Source organism: Gracilinanus agilis, chromosome 1, assembly GCF_016433145.1.
Source record: "Gracilinanus agilis isolate LMUSP501 chromosome 1, AgileGrace, whole genome shotgun sequence".
NCBI classification, from domain to species: Eukaryota; Metazoa; Chordata; class Mammalia; order Didelphimorphia; family Didelphidae; genus Gracilinanus; species Gracilinanus agilis.
In genome coordinates, this window is record NC_058130.1 from 181,233,132 (window position 1) to 181,255,911 (window position 22,780).

At 36.2% G+C, this 22,780-nt stretch overlaps 1 protein-coding gene across 1 annotated transcript in view; it reads right to left on the bottom strand.

Annotated features, from left to right (window-relative positions):
• Positions 1-14,263, bottom strand: part of ERCC4 (ERCC excision repair 4, endonuclease catalytic subunit) — a 38,865-nt gene extending 24,602 nt beyond the window's left edge. The window contains exons 1-4 of the mRNA XM_044657331.1: positions 14,090-14,263; positions 11,820-12,000; positions 9,221-9,416; positions 8,070-8,277 (exon numbers count right to left, since the gene is read on the bottom strand). Coding sequence (XP_044513266.1) covers positions 8,070-8,277; positions 9,221-9,416; positions 11,820-12,000; positions 14,090-14,263 — 759 coding nt within the window. The remainder of the gene's footprint in view (positions 1-8,069; positions 8,278-9,220; positions 9,417-11,819; positions 12,001-14,089) is intronic.
• Positions 14,264-22,780: the final 8,517 nt, after the last annotated feature.

The following is a 22,780-nucleotide window of genomic DNA, read 5'->3' on the forward strand; positions in this document are numbered from 1 at the left end:
TCATCTTTGCTGAAGCCTATACATTTAGTTTTGTTCTCATTTTATTGCTATGGTTAGTATTTCAAGAAGTAGATACACTCATAATAGGGAAAGGGAGTACCATGGCTTGAAATAATCATAGGCTTTTTGTTAACCTTTGTTCTTTAGAAAATTGGTTCTACTAGTTATTTTTCAAATGCTGAAACACCCTTGCATTCTTGCTATGATTTAGATATAGGAAATTATTATCTAAATATAATTCTGTTGTCTCCTTGTAAGATTTCATTTAGAATTTTTTTTGTATAAAAATTCACTAGGGAATTTAGTACAGATTTCTTTCTCTGATTTCTCTCCCCTTTATTTAAATATCAGGACCATATTTTTCTCATAAAAGCAATTTGGTAGAATGACCTCTATCTCTACATTTGAGAATAAATTTGGTATACAGATATTAATTTTTCTTTACCTATTTGATAGAATTAATTTGTATATATATTTGGCCCAGAATTTTTTCCTTTGACATTTCTTTTATGGATTCTTTAATTTTTTGTTTTTGTATTAGATTAAGATCTCTTTTTTGTGTTTTGTTTGGTTTTGACCTTTTGTAAATACTGATTTTTTTAGATTTCCCTATTTTGATTGCATAAAATTATACTATTAGTTTCTTATATTTTTAAATTTTCATCTTTGTTGTGAAATCATCTTGGCTATTATTATTATTATCTTTTTAAACTCTTACCTTCCACCTTAGAATCAATAGTATGTATTGGTTCTAAGGCAGAAGAGCAGTAAGGGCTAGGCAATGGGGGTTAAGTGACTTGCTCAGGGTCACACAGCTAGGAGGTGTCTGAGGCCAGATTTTTTGAAGTTAGGATTAACTCTCCCCTTGCCTATTTTTAAATTAATCAACAAAAACTGAAAATACCCCCCCATTTAACACTAAGTAGGGGAGGTCTGCAAGCCACTTACTAAAGTGAGTGACAACTCTAAAAGCAACTGACCACTCCCCGGGCTAAGCAAATTTAAAGAATGCAATTGGCTCCTGTAAGGTGAAGAAAGGGACAGGAAGTGATGTGGAAAAAGGACTATAAAAGTCCTGAACTTCCTGTCCAAGAGGGTCTTCAGCCTGAATTTTGGGCTTGGAGGATCTTGGACTAAGACTGTGGCTTGGAGTTACAACTTTGGACTTCAACCTGGGACTCTGGCTCTTGGATTGCTTCTGATAAGACTGTTCTTGGATCTTCTCCTTTGGAGCTTCTGGAGAGATTAGTTCTGGAGAGGCCTTCCCATCTTGGAGGAGGCCACGTGAGTGGAACCCCTGTTTAATTTACCACCAGATCCTCCAGTTGAGGGATTAACAAGCCCTCCCAGGCTGACTAGGGGACTAGAGCACATTTAGGGCAATAGGCTAGACATCTTCTCTACTTTCTTTTATATTTCTCTGCTTTCATTCCTTCTATGTTTTTGTAAATAAAACGACTAAGCATCATTTTGGCTTGAGCTATAATATTTTTAAATCAGCAACCACACTATTATCTTAAAAAATTCTCATATGTTTAGTCAAACCCTTAATTTAATTCCTTACAATTTGAACTCAGGACCTCCTGTCTCTAGGCCTGGCACTCAATCTCCTGAGCTACCCAGTTGTTTCCAGCTATCTTTTATTTTGATAATTTGTTTTTTCTCTTTTTTTTGAATAGTCAGGCTAGTAATTTATTAATATTGTTAATCTTAAAAAAAAAAAAAACAACAGGCAGCTTGGGGTAGAGCCAAGATGTGGATTAGGGGCTATCACCTAGCTGAATTCTCTCAACATTCCCCTCCAAAAACCTTTAAAATAGCACCTCAAATCAAATTTTGGAGCAGCAGAATCAACAAAAAGTTGAGGTGAATCATTTTTCTGGCCTAAGGAAATAGGGTCATCAGGAGAAGTCTGTGGCACCAGAGTGGAGGCCTGTCCATAGCCTACACATGTAGTGGCAGCAACAATGGTTACAGCAGCAGCTGAACTTCTGGAATGCTAAGCATAGAGATGGTAAGGGGATCAGAGGTTAAACAAATGGTCCAAAAGAGATAACAAGGGACTTTTGCGGGCATTGGGTACAGCCAATGCTGATTTGCAATGCTATTGCCCATATATATATTTCTGAGCTATAGTTCTAGGTTGGAGAGGAGTGCTGGAAGAGACTCTGGTCTTAGTTCCAAGGCAAAGAGAACACTACTACTTGTGGCTGCAGGGGACCAGGGGTCTTTCCTGGGTAAAGACCAGAGCAAAGAGTAGGAGAGCAGTGACCATACTTCTCCCAGGACCACACCACCTTGGAAGCACCAAAAACTTGGGAGGCTTCTAAGAACTAACTCTGAAAACAACACAAAAACCCCTGGAGCTTGGGACAATGTTTCCCCACTCCTAGGTGAGCGGTTTCCAACTTTAACATAAAGTTCAAAGTCAGGAAATAGGCTAAAAAAATGAGGAAGAAACAACAATAACAAAAAATAACCATAATAAAGCTCCTATGGTGGCAAGGAAGACCAAGACATAAACTCTTAAGAGCACAATAATGTGAAAAGTCTCAAAAAGCAAAGCTTCACAGAAAAATACTAATTGTACTCAAACCCAACAAGGATTCTTAGAAGAGTTAGAGATTAGTGGTAGAGGAAAAACTGGAGTGATGCAAAGAAATGAGTAAGAGAAGTAACAGGTTAGTAAAAGAAGTATTGTAATCCTTTAGGGGGGAAAATGATATTTAATGAAATTGAGGATTTTCAAGCATTTCTGATGAAAATGTGAGAACTGAGGAGATAATTTTATATTCAAACACAAGACTCAAGAGAAGCATAAAAAAGGTAAACCTGAAAGAATAATCAAATGAGACTCAGTAAAGTTAAATTGTTCTCATTCCTATATGGGAAGATGATACATGGAACTACTAAGAACTTTATCATTAATTAGGCAGTTAAAGGGTGTGAACAGATTATGTTGGAATGACCTTTAAAAAATGAAGAGGTGAGAAAGAGGAATGCACTGGGAGAAAGGGGAAGGGAAAGGTAAAGTAGTGAAAATTTTCTCATATAAAGGAGGCACACAAGGAAGAACTTTTACAATGGAAACGAAAATAGGAATAGTAGACAATGCTTGAACCTTACTCACTGGAACTGGTTCAAAGCAGGAAGAATATATATTTGCACACTCAGTTATACTAAGAAATTTAATTTACTCAACAGGAAAGTAGGAGGAGAAGGTGATAAGAGATCATGAAAAAAGAGGGAAGATTAAGGGAAGCAAGTGGTTAGAAGCAAAATAAGACTTTTTGAAGAGGGATAGGATAAAAAGGGAGGAAGTAACAGAGGTAAAATTGGGATGTACAAAAATATACAATTAGTAATCATAGCTGTGAATGAGATGAGCACATAAAATTGAAGCAAATAGTAGAATAGATTAGAAACCAGAATCTAACAACCTGTTTTTTTTACAAGAGACACGGTTGAAACAAGAAAGACAGCCACAGAGACAAAAAAAAAAAAGGACTGGAGCAGAATCAAATATGCTTAAGATGAAATAAAAAAAGGCAGGGGTAGCAATTATGATCTTAGAAAAGCAAAAGCAAAGCCAGACCTAATTAAAAGAGATAATCAGGGAAACGACTGCTAAAAAGTACCACTAATAATGAAGTAATGCCAAACATTTTTATAGGGACTTTCTTTGATAAAGATTTCAATTGAGTCAAATTTCTAAAAATAAGAGCCATTCTCTAATTGTTAAATGATCAAAGGACAAAATTGGTAGTTTTCTGATGAAAAAATCAAAACTAAAATCATATGAAAAAATACTCAAAATTACTACTACTGATTAGAGAAATGCAAATTAAAACAACTTTGAGGTACCACCTTACAACTATCAGAAATAATAAATGTTGGAGGGGATGGGGGAAAAATAAGTATACTAATGAATTGTTTGTGGAATAGGGAAACTAGTACAACCATTCTGGAGAACAATGTCCAACCATCATACTCTTTGACCCAACAATACTACTACTAGGTCTGTACCCCAAAGAGAGCAAAGAAAAAGGAAAATGATCTGTATGTACAATAGTTTTTATAGCATTTCTTTTTGGGGTGGCATAGAATTGGAAATTAAAGGGATACTCATCAATTGAGAAAAGGCTAAAAAACAATTGTGGCATATGATTCTGATGGGGAAATGATGAGGGGAGTGTTTTCAGGAAAATGTGGCAAGCTGCATTGATGCAAAATGAAGTGAGAACTGGGAAATCATGGTGCACATTAACAGCAATGTGATAATGATCAACTATGAAGGCTTGGCTACTCTGAACCATACAATAATCCAAGACAATTCCAAACAGACTCATGTTGAAAAAATTGCTATCTCCTTCCAGAGTTGAACTCTGACTTCAAATTAAAGTATGTACTTTTCTCACTTTATTGCTCTTGCTTTTATTTAATGGCTAATGTGGAAATGTTTTGCATGATTTCACTTGTATAATTTATATTATATTGCTTGCCTTCTCAGTGGGTGTGGAAGGGAGTGGAAAGGAGGAAGAGAATTTGCAACTCAAAATTTAAGAATGATAAAAATAAATTAAAATGTAAAAAAACCCAGTTTTTGTATTGGCTCTATAGTAATTTTTGTTTCTAATTTTCTCTATTTCTTTTCTAATTTTAAAGATTTCTTTTTTATATATTTGTTTTAAAAGTTGTTTATTTTCTCATCTTTTTAAGTTGCATGCTCAGCTTATTGATACTTTCTTTTTGTATTGTTAATATGGGCTTTAAGAGACATGAATTTTCCTGAGGCCTACTATAGTTTTGTCTTAACAGTTCTGGTATGTTTTGTAATTACTATCTTCAAGTATTTATTGTTTCTTTTATTAGTTCTTTGATCTAATCATTCAAGATATTATTTACTCTCCATTTCAGTCTGTATCTTTTGTTCATATTTCCTTTTTTCATTTACTGTGTTTTGATTTGTAAAGGATGTGTTTACTATAGATGCTTTTTAAGATTTATGATTAATTTATACTCTAGAACATGATCAATTTTTGTAAAAATACTGTAGGATACTAAGATATGTTTTTAATATTCCCCTTCAGAAGTTACCACAGGTTAGTAAATCTAGTTTATTCTACTATAAACCAATCCAAGGATAATATCAACCAGACCAGATCTGTATTATCCTTCTTGTTTAACTTTTGTTGGATTTATCTAGCTCTAAAAGAGAGACATTAAGAATCTAATACTATTTTACTATTAGCATTTTCTTGCAATTCTTTTAATTTATATTTTAAGAATTATTCCATTTATTGGAAATACATTCAATAGGATTATTTTTAAATTGACTATGTGGCCTTTAAGCACAATGTTGTCAATCTCTCTTAAATTTTTTATTATCTACCTTTACCTTGCAACTTAGAATCATGTTGATTCTAAGGCAAAAGAGTGGTAAGGGAAAGGGAATGGGAGTTAAGTGACTTCCCCAGGGTCACCTAGCTAGGAATATCTTTTGAACCCAAGATCTCTTGTCACCAGGCCTCCTAGTTCTCTATCCACTGAGCCACCTCACTATTGCGAACTCTTGCATTTTAAAGTGTCAGTTAAAGCACAGTAATTTTGTTCTATCCCCTCATTTTCACTGCATGTTTTAAATTGTCTCATATGAAATGAAGTGTTGCTTTCCCCCCTTATCTCTTCTATTCTTTTTTACATTTCTTGGGAAATTTACCCTAATCACATTTAATGTCATAATTATCAAAATTTTTTTTTACATTAACAACTTATATAAATATGTGTGGCATGGCATGATGGACAGAGTTGGCCTGAGATTTAAGAAGACCTAAGTTCAAGTCCTGTCTGACTCATATTGGCTGTTTGACACTAAACAAATTATTTATTCTCTTGGTACCCCAAGCAACTCTCTAAGACTATATAAGGAACAGATCTTCATTGGAAGAGAAACTTCCACACCAGCAGTTCACTATGCCTTTGAAATCACAGGTCTAAAAATTAACAAGCTTTATACATACACATACACACACACACACACACACGCACGCACGCACAAAAATAATACAAATTTACCTCCTCTTTTAAGCTAGCATTAGTCTCTGTCATTTGTTTTGCTTATACTAATTTGAACCCAGTGTCTTCCAAGTTCCCAATTAAAATTTCAACTTTTTCAAGAAACTTTTTCTTATTCCTCTTAATGCTAGTCCTTTCCCTCAGAGGGAAGATAATTTATAATTATTATCTATAATTAAGCTATATATCTTGTTTGTACATAGTTTTTTGTATGTTGTCTCTCCCATTAGACTGTAAGCTCCTAGAGTGTAGGAACTGTTTTTGGCCTTTCTTTGCATTCTTTGTGCTTAGCACAGTGCCTGGCATATAATAGGTACTTAATAAACGCTCATTGCTTGCTTGTATCTTCCTACTAATTCTTCCTTTCTCTTATCTCCCTCCCTTCTAAAGCTTACTGGGCTTGCTTTAATTATTATTGCCTTACCTCTTCTTTTTGCTTAACTTTTCCCTTTCCTTACCAAGATAAATACCTAACATTTCTTCTCTGACTTATCTATCATATTACTGTTATATTTCAGTGATATTAATTTCTAATGCATCACCTTTTTATAAATAAAAACAAAAAAAATCTTGTGGTATTTGTTGTGGAAGAGAGTAGAAGTGTTTCTAAGTAACTCCTCATTCTGTCTTCCTGGGATTCTCTTTAAAATGTTTTAAAGAAATTCACCTTATAAAAATGATTACCTATGTCTTGTTCTTAAATGTGTAAAGGTTATTATAATCTGGTGTATAATAATAAGAGTTCATACTATAAAAATAAAATTCTTTTAAGGTTGCTAAAAAATGTTTAACATAACTTTTATAAAAACATTACCACTGCTGTCATTACACAGCATTATTTTAGCTTTTAAACAAATGAACACTGGGCAGGAATAACATTTCAGTTATACGCCTCTTTTGAAGAACTCCAAAAGACAAGTTATGGCCATATATAGACTTGGTTACTAAAAGGCTCCCTAAAACAGTACTTTAGCTTTTCCAAGTCTGAGGGATGATAAAAAAAAAAATTCAATCCACAATAGAGAGATATATCAATTTTGTTTTTCCACATTTTCCACAACTTGGATCAAAAAAAACTTATGTCCTTTTTAATAGCATGCACCAAATGATAAAGAAGGACATGGAAACAGAACATAGGTAATATAAATTTCTCAGTAAAATGACTTACTTTGAAATATTTTGAAAGAGAGGAATACTGAGTTGAAATTGTTTTTACCAAAGTATTTACTTCTAATTGTAAAAGGATTATTCAAATTAAAGGAATTAAAAGTAATTTTACCTATCAACATATAAAAAATAGTAACTAGGAAATAAAAAAACCAGCTACATAGTTTAATATTCTAAAACTCATGTTTTAGTTAAAATTAGCCTATGATTAAAATGGAATAGAAAAATTAAATCTGAAAGGTATAAAAATATTATATTAATTTCTATTATTTTCACAAAAGATTACCAATAGACATATCACTTTCTTACCAAGTCATAAATTCATTTTAAAAGAGAGCCTTTCTCACTTTTCTCCATACTAAAAATTAACCAATTTTACTATGTATTCTTAAAAAGAAAAACACAGATGAATATATTTTTATAAAGTTGCTCGAATGTAATATTCTATCATACTTGTCCCACACATATTTAAACTAAACAGGTTTTTAAGGCAAAATACATTAAGGCAAAATTGTTAAAAAGCAGCTAAATAACAAAACACTATAATTTCTTCTTTTAATTAGACTTAAACTGGGGGACAAGCAAATCATTTGTATTCTTGCCAAAATGCAAAGTGCTAAAAGAAGCATACTTATAAATAGATTTCAATATGCTGTTACTGTATTGTTTTGTTTACAAATAAACCAAAAGAGTTACATTTTAAAAAGCTTTTAAATTATTTCTGGAATGATAACAGCACATGCCTGAATAGAACAATTCAAATATTAAAATATCTTGCATTCTTTAATATGACAATTCAACATATTCTACAAGTAAAAATAAAGTACCTTGTCAAAAGGTTTTCCAATAGCATTTTCTAAAGATAAATCTTCTACTTCAAGAGATGGGTTGTAGCACTTTAATTCCTTCAGACATGCATTCAAAATGTCCAGAATAGCTGTCTGGATAGCAAGCATGGCAGGAGTCATGGCAACATGTATTTCAACTACTTCAGGCTTGTGCTGTTCTAAAAACGAGTTAACTGCTACATGAAACCTATGGAAAGTAATGTTTTAAAATGTATAAACTATCATATTAATTACGTAGAACATTCATATCACTGGTTCCATGTTTAATACTCAAAACTACTCTAACAGCTAAAGAAAAGAGAAGATTCTTTAAAAGAAGCATAGCACAGTGACTGCATAAGGTTGGTACCTAATAAATGCTATGTGGCTGACTAACATATAAAATGATTATGTAGAATATGTAGGTAGAATATGACATAACCAAGGAAAGAGAAAAGTTATAGGAATCTTCCATAAATAGCATTCTGAACAATTAAAATACACATCAGGATTAGCTATAAAAGTGCTTGAAATTGAAACTCTTGTTCTCTTGCCCCTCCAATGCACTTTATGCAAAAATTTCAAAATCTTCTTGCCTGCTAAGCTCTAAATTGAGAGAACTGTATAATTTCTTTATTTCTTTCTTTAAACCCTTACCTTCTGTTTTAGAATCAATACTAAGGATTAGTTCCAAGGCAGAAGAGAGATAAGGGTTAGGCAACTGGAGTTAAGTGTTTTGCCCAGGGTCACACAGTTAGGATGTGTCTGAACCCAGGACTGCTTGTCTCTAGGCCTGACTCTATAACCACTAAGCCACCTATCTGCCCCGAAGTCTATAATTTCTTTGCTTAAAACTTTGCTCAATCCCAGCCTCCAGATATCTGAAGGTCTCATATAAGGATTTAAAGAAAATTAAAATAGGCTTTCAAACCAACACAGTATAATTTTGGTGGAAAATAGAAGGGACTCTGACAACCAAACCCTGTTATTAAATTATTATAACTGTTTCAACCACGATTCATATCTCTATGTTCTATTTGGCACATCTGACAATGCCAATACCATGCAAAACATGTAAAATAATTATTATGCTACTGATTATAACAGACAGTAGTAAGCATAAAAATATGCCATAGAGTATGTCAATTTACCTTGGCCACAGGTACAACTTCCTTACAAAAAGATTTCTCATTACTCTTTCCACATGACAAAAGCCAGTATCAAAGGCAACTGCATTATCTGAGAAAGCTTTAATGAAGCCATTTTTATTTTTCTGACGAAAGAGGCGCAAGATGAAAGCTTCCTGACAAGAGTCGATGATTCTGTGGGCTTTATAGACCAAAATACCTAAGAGGAAAAAAACAAAGATTTCTATAGCTCAACATAAAGAAATCTGGTTGGAAAACTCATTTCTCTTCCCTCACTAAATGTATTTCATATTTCTTTCATTATCAGGAAATAAGAAAAGTGGTCTCTGGCTCTTTTATCATATCATATAGGGTACAGATTGGAGTAAATTTATGTACTTAAACCCAATTATTAAGATTATATAAATATATGCAATATATATATTGATTTATAAATAAAGCCTTTACCTTCCATCTTAGAATCCATACTGTATATTAGTTCCAAGATGGAAGAGTGGTAAGGACTAGGCAATGGGGGGGAAAGTGACTTGCTCAGGGCCACACAATTAGGAGGTATCTGAAGCCAAATTTGAAACCAGGACCTCCAGTCTCTGGGACTGGCTCTCAGTGAGCCACCCAGCTGCCTCCTATTAAGATATTTTGAAATGAGAGCTTATTTATATTGGTTTAGCATTTGAATAACTTCTGCTCTGTGTACTCTGGGGGTAGCTAGGTGGTGCAGGAGGAGTCAGGAAGACCTAAATTCAAATCCAGTCTCAAAACACTTATTAGCTGTGTGACCCTGGGCAAGGTACTCAATTCTGTTTACTTCAGTTCCTTTATCTCTAAAATGAGCTAGTGAAGAAAAGGGCAAACCATTCCAAAGTCTTTGTGAAGAAAACCCAAATGGAGCCAGGAAGAACTGGACACAACTAAACAATAATAATTGTATTTAGTAACTGGATTACTACTGTATAAAGATAGATATGACTATCAGTATCAATAGATGTATTATTTTACTGTTTCCAAAGCATTTCTAAATACTTTTATCTCATTTGATTTTTCTAATTAGCCTGGGAACTAGACAGAGCAGGTATCATCCCTATTTTACAGCTGAGGAAACTGAGGCTCAGAGAGGAAAAATGACTTCTCAAATTTGAGCTAAAAACAGAACCTAGGTTTTGGGAATCCTAGTTTGATACTCTTCATTATTTTCCATATTCTCAAAGCATTCTAAATCAAGATTATATGTAGATTACAATAAATACCACCCTTTTTTATGAAGACAATATATTTGATACATAATATATGTGAACTCTGGAATGTTTCCGATTTTCTCATTTTTACAAGTTTAAGAAAAACTGAATTAATTTGCATTTCACAAATTTGGATAGGGACAGAGGTGAAAAATTTCCTTTATTACATCCAATGTCAAGGAGGGGTAAGTGGGATGAATTTATAGGGAACTTTCCATTTGGAACTGAGTAGAACTCTCCTAACAATTCTGACTGATTGCTCACTGGTAATTTATAGCCTTGGGGAGCTGCCTAGGGGCACTGACTTGCTTAGTCCCTCAGCTACCCTATGTCAGAGACAGGACTTGAAGCCAGGTCTCTTTAACAGAAAAAATCCAGCTCTACTTTCAAAATAAGAGTATAGGAGAATGTTAAAAATACTTCAGATGAGTTTTTAAATACATTCAATATTACAGCATTCTCAATATATATGTAAAGTTATTATGCTAATTAAAATTATTCTGAGTTATTCATTAAACAGGACTCTACTTTCTTAACGATTCTACTAAACAATATATAGTAGTCAGGCCCTATATAAAACAAAGTGGTTATGTTCCCAAAGTTTCATTAATTCATATTGGTAGTCCAAATCTGATTTTGTCAAGAAAAGTCACTGTCAGAAAAACACTGACATCTAGTGGTAAAAGAAACAAAATCACCATTTTATTTTTGAACCCAAAATCAGGAAAAAATTTTAAAGAAAAAACCTTTGGAAACAAAGGTAAATGATGATAGATTTTATGATGGGTTAATATATTTAGTTACCAACAATTTTATTGTTTCTTTTACATAAAAAGCAATTAAATGTTGCTTATATTTAGCACCCATGAAGGCTTTCTGCAAAAGAGGCCTCCCACATACAAGGAGTGATAATGTATAAAACAGAGCTCCTTTCCCCCTCCCACTTCCAAATCTACTAATGGCCTAGGTGATTTGGTAAAAGATCAACCTTTAAATATATATTCTAGTTTAAAAGCTCAGTATATTGAGAGCCAGGCCTAGAGATGGGAGGTCCTAGGTTCAAATCTGGCCTCAGACACTTCCCAGCTATGTGACCCTGGGCAAGTCACTTGACCCCATTGACTCCAAGATGGAAGGTAAGGGTTTAAAACAAAACAAAACAAATTACTTTAATCCCTAACTAGGCCAGGAAAAATAATTTTCCTAAGAAGAGGCATACATTTCATTTGACAACTGAAGCTAAAAATGTTTTAATGCTAAGAATTTGGCTAACATACAAAAGTAAATATAAATAGCCAAATATTTGTTGATTATTTATTGTGTATTTAAACCCTAAGGGAAAAAACCAATATTTTAAATATACTTACCAGTAATCAAATCTGAAGGAATTCTGTCAGTCAAGAAATCTACCACAAGAATTCGACTTGTTACAAATAGGACACCACCTTGGGTATAAACCTCATATCTACTTCCACTTGCAATTTCATTTGTCACTCGTCGAGGAAGGTGTTCAACTTTCTCTAACTTCAGCTGATTGATAAAATATTCCTAAATCAAATCAGATTTCATTAGCCTATTTAATTTGAACATTTTACAAATGACTATAAATATTAAAATTATAAGGTACTTTGTATAGGGATAAGTAAACTTTAATGACTATAAATATTAAAATTATAAGGTACTTTGTATAGGGATAAGTAAACTAGATGTATTCACGATTCCCTGTAACTTAAAAATACAGATTCCTGTTTGGCATTCAAAGATCTTTGTGATCTGCTTCCATCCTACTTTTTCAGACTTATTTCTAAACTGATTTTGCCTCATTCCTCTTTACATGTTATGGATTCAATAGTGTTTCCTTGTCAAGGTAAATCCACTTTGATCCCACTCTATCCTTTCTTCTCCAGGAGACTGCCCCCTTTATTATTCTTATTCTCTCACTAATCTTCAATCTTTTCCCAAATACTGGTTTCTTCTACACTACCTACAAACAAGTCCCTCTCCCCCACATGCTTAAAAAATTTCACCTGACCCAATTATCATCCTGTATCTCTTCACTGATTAGATAAACTTCTTGAGAAAACCATTTATACATTATGTGCCTCCACTTCCTTTCTTCTCACTCATTTCTAAATCTTTAGCAGTCTGGCTTCCAACTTATCATTGAAGTTGCTTTCTTCAAAGTTATCAGTGCTCTCTTAATAGTCAAATCTAATTGGCCTTTCCTTAATTCTTATCCTTCTTGACTTGTTTGAAATCTTTGACATTATTGACCTTCCATATCATCTTTTATACCTGAATTTGCATGATTCACTGATCCACAGATCCTATTTATCTAAGCATAGTCTGCATCCTGAGCTTCAGTTCCACATCACCAAACCTACTGGACATCTTAACAATACTTCCTCCCCCCCAACTCCTCTCCTTTTCTATACTTTTCTATCACTTTGCAATGTACCACCATTTAATGTTCAGTGTCCCAGGCTCATCTCTTTGGTAACATCCTAGACTCCACTTGAGCTCACTTCCCCTAATCAATCTGTTGCCAAATCCTGTTGTATCTATAACATCTCTCATTTAATTTTCTCTCCTCCACTCACACAGCTGCCACCCTGGTGTAGGCCCTCATCATTTCATGTCTGAACTACTGAATTAGCCTTCTGTTTGTTTTTTCTGTTTCAAGTATCTCTCACTCCAAATCACCTTCCAGTCACCTTGCAAAGTGATTTTCCTAAAGTGCAAGTCTGACAATGTCACCATCCTATTTAATAAGCTCTGGTAGCTCCCTATTACTCCAGAACCAAATATGTAACTTTCTGGTTGGCATTTAAAATCCTTCACAACTTGGCCCCTTTCTAGTTTTCCACCTTTCTTATGTTTTACTTCCCTTTGCACACTTCACTTCAGTACAATCTAGCAGAACTAGACTACCTGCTGTTTCCCCCACAGGATGATACTCCATTTCCTGTCTTTGCACAGGTTGTCCTTCATGTCTGGAATACTCCTTCCTCACCTCAAACTCCTGGCTTCCCTGAAATTCCACCTTCTTCACTAGTCCTTTCCCACTACCCCTTTAAAGCTAACACCCTCGCTCTGACATCAACTAGTTACACTGTACATATCTTCTGTGTACAAAGTCATTTGTATCTACTCTCCATCCCTCTCCCAACTCCATGAATCTCCCCATCTTCTTCACACCAAGTGTCTCCATCTCCTCCTCACACACCCAAGATGGTCCTTGTCCCCTTTACATTCCCATGGGTCTTCCTCCCTATGTCTTTATATTCCCACACTTCTCCCCATCTTCCTCATACCCCCCAAAGTCTTCCTATTGCCCTCATATCCCCATGCCTCTTTTCATCCCCTCATAGCCACAAAGGTTTCTTTATCATCCCTCACATCCCCTGGGTTTCCCCAACGCACATCTTCTTTCCAACCCCTCACATCCTTATGTGTCTGCACAACTCCACGGGTCTTCCCATTTCCCTCAGGTCCCCATGGATCTCCTCCTCCCCGCTTCCCTCCCAGGATGCCCTGGATCTCTCTACAGCACCCGTCTCCCGGCTTTCCCTATTCCCACCGTCTACTCGGGTCTTCCCGGTCCCCTCATCCCCATGGTTCCGACGCCCGACCGCACCTCCTCGGTCGGTTGGGTGTTGAGCACCAGCACCAGGCACCCCGGGTGGCAGTGCAGCCGAATGAAATGATAGAGGAGCCGGTCGGCGCCAAGCCCCCGGGCGCACACCACTAGCCCATCCGTTTCCAACAGCTCCAGCAACAGCTGGCGCTCGTATTCCAGCAGCGGCGCCATGGCTGCCCCCAGCAGCCGGCACCGGAACTCCCCACGTAACTCTTCCGGGTTCAAGGGCTAGCCAGAGCCGAGTATCCACGAAGCCGAGCTTCCCTGAACCGAAGTTCGCCTGAGCAGGTTTCCGAAGTCTGATCCGAAAGTTGCGGAATTCGAGACAAAGCAGAACTGGCTAGCGCAGACGATCCCAAGGCAAAGAGCACCAGGGCGCAAGCTCTGTATCCCCAAGTGAAGTAGGCGGGGCCAAGGCCACTGTTGCCTGTGCCTTAAGCCCCTTCCCATTTTCCTCCCTGCCTCTGTGCAGCTCAGCATTGCCAAATTGCACCGAATTATCAAGATCTTGGCGCTGCCTCGTTCCACTTATTGTCAGTTATTATCACCCATACTGGCCTTTAAATCGGTTTGGAAATCTGGTCCTCCCGACATCAGGTCTATTTTTTGGAGCAGAAAAGAAGTAATTGACAAAGTAAAATCTCATTGTAAATGCAAAGATTCTAGAATTAATGATGCTTTCTAGTTTGTCTGCCCGAATGGGTTAGTATCCATTTTCTTCTTTTTTTTTGACTTCTATTTTTAATAAACAATAGTTTATGTTGATGTCCCGAATCTCTTTTCCCTCCCTCCTCTAAGTCCATCATTCAGATGAGTGATTGAAAGGAAAAAAAATGAACAAATGCATGTTAACTCATATCCTTACCACAAGAGGGACATCTTTGGTAATCTCTGAGCTCAAGAGTTTTAGAAAGTTTTAAGTTCTAAATAACTCACCCCTGCACTGGAAATTAAAAATAAGTTATTTAATATTTAGCGCCTAAAGATGACTTTGTAATATTGCTAGGAGGGAACAGAGGACTAGCAGCTGGGGACCGGTGGACGGTGAGGATTAGGATTTCATCTGTTGATGTGACCAACAGAAGTTCAAAGGGAAAACAGGATTCGAAGAGGCTGAGGAGCAGGGGAAAAGGTAATTAATAGTATCAAATGTTGCAGAGTTGAGAAGGAGTGAAATAAAAAAAGGTCATCAGATTTGGTAATTAAATGATCATTGATAACTTTGGAGAGGGTAGTTTTAGTTGATAACGAAGTCAGAAACTAGATTGCAAAGTGTTAGAAAGTGAGTTCGAGGAGAGGAAGTGAAGGCAACTGAGAGTGGCTGTGAAAAGAAAGAGTAATGTAGAAGTAAAGCTTGAAGTAGCATGTAGTGATAGTTGTTTTTTGTTTTGTTTTGTTTTTTAAAGAACTGGGGAAACCTGGGTATGTTTGTAGGCAGCTGGGAAGGAACTGGGAAGGGATTGGGAGAGATTAAAGATTTATGCCCAAGAATGACAGAGAGCCAGAGACAGGACATAGAGATACAGAAGAAGAGTCAGAGAGAATGATCATGATTGTAGTGACAATATGCTGGAAAAAAATAGGAAGGGATACCATCAAGGGGAGAAATAAGTTGGCTTTGGGGAAGAGAAGGGTCACCTTATTTGAGACTGGGGTATGATTTTATATGGGGTGAGTTGGTCTTTATTCAGTATATTTCCTTTCCCCAGATCCTTGATGTATATTTATAGAAAGCAAAGGGCAGATAACAAGTAATGAGGTTAAAATATACTAACTAGATGGTTTCAATGTAAAAAAATGACCCCTTTATTAAGTTCAAATAAATAGACAAATTCCTTGACTGATTTAGAAGGGGAACCTAGTGGAAAATATGTTGGGGAATAATTGTCGGTATCTTAAGAGACCTTTACTTGACTGAACCTTTCAGAAGGGGATTTCTTTCTTCTAGGTCTCTCATGCACCTATGAGTCTTACATCTGATTTATGGACATTTCATCCAGCAGTTCAAGAGTTTGACTGTTCAGGAGAATTGAGGGCACAGTTGTGGAAGGAGAGACACATTCTTCAGATTAAGACAGATATAGAGAAATAATCATTCCAAGCCAAGAAGCAACTTCCAGGAGCAGCACCACAGGCTGGAGTATCAATTCTGGCTTCATTATTGTGTCTTTAAGTTGTTAGGAACTAGGGCTACAAAAACAAAAGGGAGGCAGTCCTTGCCCTCAAGGAGCTAATATTTTTTATTGTGGGATATAATACATATGTGGAAGTAATGACTAGGGAAGGGAAACTTGGTCTAGAGATTCCATCAGCCAGTCAATAAACATTTTGTAAGGGTTTATAATACATTTGGGCCAGGGACTATGCTAAGTACTGGGGATACAAAGAAAGCACAGTCCTTGTTCTCCAGTAGTTTACGTTGAAATGGAGGAGACCACAGACATAAAAGGCATATATAAAAATGTGTATGAGTGTGTTATACACATACACACATATTATGGAGAGTTATCATGAAAGGAAGGCACTAACAATTAGCAGGATTAGGAAAGGCATCATAGACAGAATTTGAACTGAATCTTGAAGGAAGTCCCAGAAGCCAAGAGACAAAGTGAAAAGGAGAGCATTACAGGAATGGGTAACAACCAGTGAATAGACTTAAAAGTGGTGGGAAAAGGGACTGTCATGTGAAAGGAAGAAAGCCAGTGTTTCTGGATCCTAGAATATGTGGAAGAGAGGCCTGAGGAATAAGAAGAATAAAAAAGTAGTGTTGATTTCTTGGAAGAGGCACACCTATTAGTGAGGGATAGATGACTGTGGGTCAAAGATAGGAGGCCAGACAAAAATTAAAGAGATTTCTTTTCATGCTAGAGTCTGCTCTGGGTAATAGCAAATTGAGATTCCTGGTGTACAGATTTGGTTTTTATAACTTTTCAGTTGTGTTTAGAACACACAATCAGAAACATTGGAAGCATCTTAGGATAGAGTAAGAAAAGCTTTTCTCAAGAGGGAAGGACAGAGAAAAGAGAGAGAGTCAAGGGAGAAAAGGGAGAGTATGTGGAATGCAACTGTCAGGATTTATTACCAAAGTAAGAAAACATTTCTTGTTCAAGGCCAAGAGACAAGAAAAAAAATACTTAAAAACATTTTTTTTAAAGAAATTCTTTTAGATAAAATTGCAAGGTCTACTATCTAAGGATAGCAAATAGTTACAGCACTGGCTGAAACCTTCCTCTTCACCATGTCCTTGAATAGAAGTTGAGAACATTCTTAAACTAGGCCAACAAATGATTGGGGGAATTTCTACATTGTTAATACATTAAGATATCACAAAATAATTGTGTTTCCTATTTTTCCCTCATGTAGAAAGGAGTAAGGTGGAAAAGGATTTTAAATGTAAACAGAGGATTTTCTATTTGATTTTATAGGCAGTTGGGCTAATTATTAGAGATTACTGAATGGGGTGATGTGGAGTGGGGCAAAGGGTGTCAGATTGTTGTCAAACTGGTGCTTTAGGAAGATCACTTTAACAAATGAATAATGGATTGGAGAGAGGAGAATCTTGAAGCAGGGAGGCAAATCAGAAATCTATCTAGGCATGAGGTAATGAGGTGAGGGGTCATGGTTGTGTTAGTGGAGAGTAGAAACAAAAGAGATGTAGTAGGTAGAAATGACAAAATTTGACATTGGATTGGTTAGTGGAGTGAGTAAGAAACAGATATTGAGGATGACACCAAGGTTATTGATGTAACTGGGAAGGTGGACAGTAATAGGGGAATTTGGAAGAATTTGGAAGAAGGGATGTCCAAGAGAGAGTTATAGTTTAAGAGAGAGACGGGGTCTAGATATTGTAAGAATTAAATTAAAATACAATACTTTAAGTATTATTTTTTTAAAGTTTATTATTTGACAAAATAGAACCACCTAAGTTTTCTACCTGCTCAAAAAAGCCTGCTCCACCAAAGCCAAGAACAGGAAGGAAAAGAGCTTAGACATGGAATTCCACCCAATTTATGTCCTATCTAAGTCAAAATGTAACAATAAGAAGTGAGTGGGGTTCTGGGATTCATAGTTTTTACTGGGGATTGTAGTTTTTTAGAGTAACATTCCAATTTCACAATATGTAGATCTGGGAATTGGCTTCATAGAAATTTAATTGAGATCATAGAAGAATAAGAGGGATTGTGAATGGAATTATAAAGCAGTTGATTTTAATATTCTTTCCTGTAGAGGTAGAGGGTAGTACTACATCTGGTTTCCTGGTGAATGACTAAATGGGATATGAGGTATGGATTATCTAGATAATTCTTACACTTCTTGAGCTTTCTGCAGTATTGGTCAGTGCTGAACATCTCCTGGACACTTTCTTCTGTGATTTTATTAAATTGTTTTCCTCTCTCTCAGTTTCCCTACAAACTCTCGGGCCATTTCTTCTATAGACTCCTTTGCTCGATCATAATCCATGTCCCATCCCCTAACTGTAGAAGGCTCTGTCCTAGAAACAAACATTTCTCCCTATGTAGCTTTGATTTGGTTAATTCATAAGCTCTCATGGGTTCAGTTATTATCTCTGTGCAGATAACTTTGATGTCTATATATCCATTCTCTCACTATCAACTACTTATTGGATATCTCCATATCTTTTGGATGTGTTGGATATATAATAAAATGAGGAACATAAAAAGCATCTACCTTTCAAGAATGTTGTGAGGATCAAATAATATTTGTAAAGTGTTTAGCACAGTGGCTGGCACACAGCACTTGCGTAATGAATACCTCTTCCCTTACCATCAAATTCAACATTTCAAAATGGAACTCATTATCTTCTTTAACAGCTCTACTCCTCCAAATTTGCCTATTTCTGTTAAGGACATCTTTATTCTTCCAGTTACCTAGGATCACAACCTTGGCGTCCTCCTCCATTCTCCCTTACCCTATATCTATTCAGTTGCCAAAGACTGTCAATTCTGCTTTCATAACTTCTCTCCCTTCTGTTCACTTTGCTCTACCTGCAAAGCCACCATGTTAGTTTTGGCTTTCATTAGCTTTCATCTGTGTAATTGCAATGTTTTCCTAATTGAACTACCTGTTTTTAGTCTCTGCTTTCCAAACTATTTTCCATACAACTATCAAAATAATTCTTTTAAAACCCCTTTGACCATTTCACTCCCCTGCTGAAGAATCTTAGGTGACTCTATTGCCTCTAGGATAACACATGAATTCTTCAATTTAGCATTGAAATCTTCACAATCTAGCTCTAGTTTAACCTTACTTAAAAAAAATGTTTTATTAATGCCTTTTGCTTTTACATCACAGTCATTTTCAGATATTCTCCATTGCCACCCCCTCTCTCTCCTTAGTAACAAAGAAGAAGTTAAGGAAATCCAAAAGATATAATTGTTATGATTGAAATTATCTGGAGGCTGTATTGAAAATTTTTTTAAATATTAGTTTATTAATTTATTACTCAAGAAAATCTAACTAGCCATGGACTTTTTTCTGCCAGGGGCAGACTGGATGAGAGAGAAGGCAAAGCTCAAGGAGCTGATTCTGTTTCCAGAGAGAGAGAGCCAGATTTCCCATTGCATAAGTCAATAGATACCCCTTCTGACATATCATTTAGTCCCTCCCCAGGACATCCTAAGAGATTTCTCACTGGGACTTAAGAGACTTCCTCCTGGGAAGTAGCCCATCTCATGGATGCCAACTCACCCTCTTCCTCCCCACAATGTGGTTGCCTAGTGCTTCATGCACTCTTCTCAGCATGGTGTCTGCCTAGCTGATTTAATTATCTCATCTCTTCCAGTGGGTCAAGTGATCACTTTGTTTGCCCATAATATCATTATTTTCAACAAGGACAAAAGATCTAGACAAAAGAAGGGAGGACTCAACAGCCTTGGGGAGAGGCAGCTTGAGCTTTAGTCTTGAAATCAAAATGTTTGCACTCTAAAATTAAAAGGCTTTTTTGGGTGGTCTACAGGGTATAGTTTAATATTAATTTTTTTATTTTTATTTTTTAAAACATTTATTAATATTTATTTTTTAGAAACATTAACACGGTTACATAATTCATGCTCTTTCCCCTTCACCTCCCCCCCCAGCTCCCCCTCCCCCCATGGCTGATGCGTATTTCCACTGGTTTTAACATGTGTCATTGATCAAGACCTATTTCCAAATTGTTGATAGTTGCATTGGTGTGGTAGTTTCGAGTCTACATCCCCAATCATGTCCACCTCAACCCATGTGTTCAAGCAATTGTTTTTCTTCTGTTTCCACTCCTGTAGTTCTTCCTCTGAATGTGGGTAGCGTTCTTTTCCCATAAATCCCTCAGAAAATATTAATTTTCTAATGACCCCTTCTGACATTATATTCATTCTGTACCCAAAGTCCTTTAGTTTTCCAACAAAAAAAGCATTTTTCCCCTAGAGGCCAAGATTGATCATTACAATTATGAAGTATTTAGCTTGCTTTTGATCTTCTTTATATTTATAATATATATCAAATATATATTTTTTCAGTTTGCATTATTTGACCCTGCATTAATTTATATACACCTTTTCATATTATCTGGACTACTCAGATAGTCACTTGTTCTTACGATATAAAAATATTCTATTAGATTCATATATTACAAATTTTTAAAATCATTCTCCAATTGATTGGCCCCTACTTTGTTTCCAGACACGAAAGTGCTATTGTGATTCAGTAGTGGGTTAAAGGGTATCAAGCCTAGCTTATTGTACATCTATCCCTTTCATGAACTATCGACTGGCCTATTTGCTAACCTTGAGCTTGATTCTCCATCTCCACTTGTTATGAGTAAGATTAGATTAGCTGGTTATTAGGTATTGATTATATATTGATTAGGAAATACCTAGCAGGAAGGAGCTGGAGCTGGGAATTCCAGGTTGGAATGAAGGAGGAGGAAGTCTATGTGTGTTCTGTGTGTGGACTCCATGAGTGGTAGGCAAAAACTGTTGCATGAATAAACTCACTGAAGTTCAAGAAAAAAAAAAAATAACAGCCAACTGTCACTCTGACCAGAGGCCTTGAATTAACTGACAAGGTAACAAGGTGAAATTGGGTTTTAATTAGAAACAACTAAAAGGAGGGATAGGAATGACTACTCTAAAATCTTAACACCTAATAACAAAACCCAAAGGGACAGGGAAGGACTTATTCAACTACACTAATTTAAGCTATCTAACTAACAGGGCCCAAGGAGCTATACTGGAGTCTCTGGGTTTCTGCCTCAAACCTGGAACCTGCCAGGCTTGAGTACAGCTAGGGCTTTTGTGGCTTTGGGTTTTCTCACAGCAATCCACTGATGATGTCTGGATGCCAGGAGCTACAGTTGTCTCAGGAACCAAGTAGTAAGAGGTTTGCTTGAAGCACTGTCCTCTTCTCTTGTTCTTTCCTTAAATGCCACACCACACAGGATCCCAGGGGAAAACAGGAAGCAGGGTGTCCTTTGCTCTGAGGTCTCCCAGGCTGGCAACAGTTTTCGCCTACCACTCATGGAGTCCACACACAGAACACACATAGACTTCCTCCTCCTTCATTCCAACCTGGAATTCCCAGCTCCAGCTCCTTCCTGCTAGGTATTTCCTAATCAATATATAATCAATACCTAATAACCAGCTAATCTAATCTTACTCATAACACACTCCTCATGCTTTTGCCTGGAATATATATTCATGCCTCCTTTCTTAGAATTCTTAACTACCTTTTAGGCTCATTCACATGCCATTCCTTATGGAAAATGATCAATAGTTACTTATTTTGATCTGATGAGTGCTCTTAAAATTATCATCTTTATTATCATTTGTTTATATGTTATTTTTCCTTCCATAGAATTTAAGCCCTTGAATTTGTGTATACTTAAAAATATTCCCTTCACCATGCAGAATACTTAATACAGAGTGGATGCTTAATAATGCTTGTTGGATTGAATTGAGGTCAGGCTACTTAAATTATCATGGAAAAAATAATACACAGTAATTTCTCCCTCCCTGAAGCTATGATAAGCCTACATTCTCTCCCCTTCTGTACCTGCATCTTCCATATATACACACACACAGACACAGACAGAAAGACATACACACACACACACATATACACACACATACACACACACACACAAATCAAAAGGAGTTGGATGAAAACCTCTTCATCCTGATTTCCATTTCTAATTCTAGATTTTAGTTCCTCGTCTCATCTTCCTTTTTTGCTGGAGAACAAAGTCCTTTCTTTGGGAACTTCAGATTTACCTCTCAGGTCAAAATTATTTTCCTTGAAGTCATGCAAACTTTGTGGATATTTATGGGTTGGATTGTCAGGTCTTATTTCTCTTTTTTTCTTTGCATATAGGCTCTCGCATATACAACTTAAGCTTCCTTTACTCTAAAATCTTTTTGTTTCTATCACTATCTCTTATCTAGTGAAGTCAGAGTGACTTTTTTTTTTGGTTCAATTTCTTTACATTTTTCCCCTCCTCACCATTGTGGTCAGCCCATGAGTGACTTGGAACTCAGTTCTACATTTCTTTTTCTTTTTTTTTTTTTAACCCTTGTACTTTCGGTGTATTGTCTCATAGGTGGAAGAGTGGTAAGGGTGGGCAATGGGGGTCAAGTGACTTGCCCAGGGTCACACAGCTGGGAAGTGGCTGAGGCCGGGTTTGAACCTAGGACC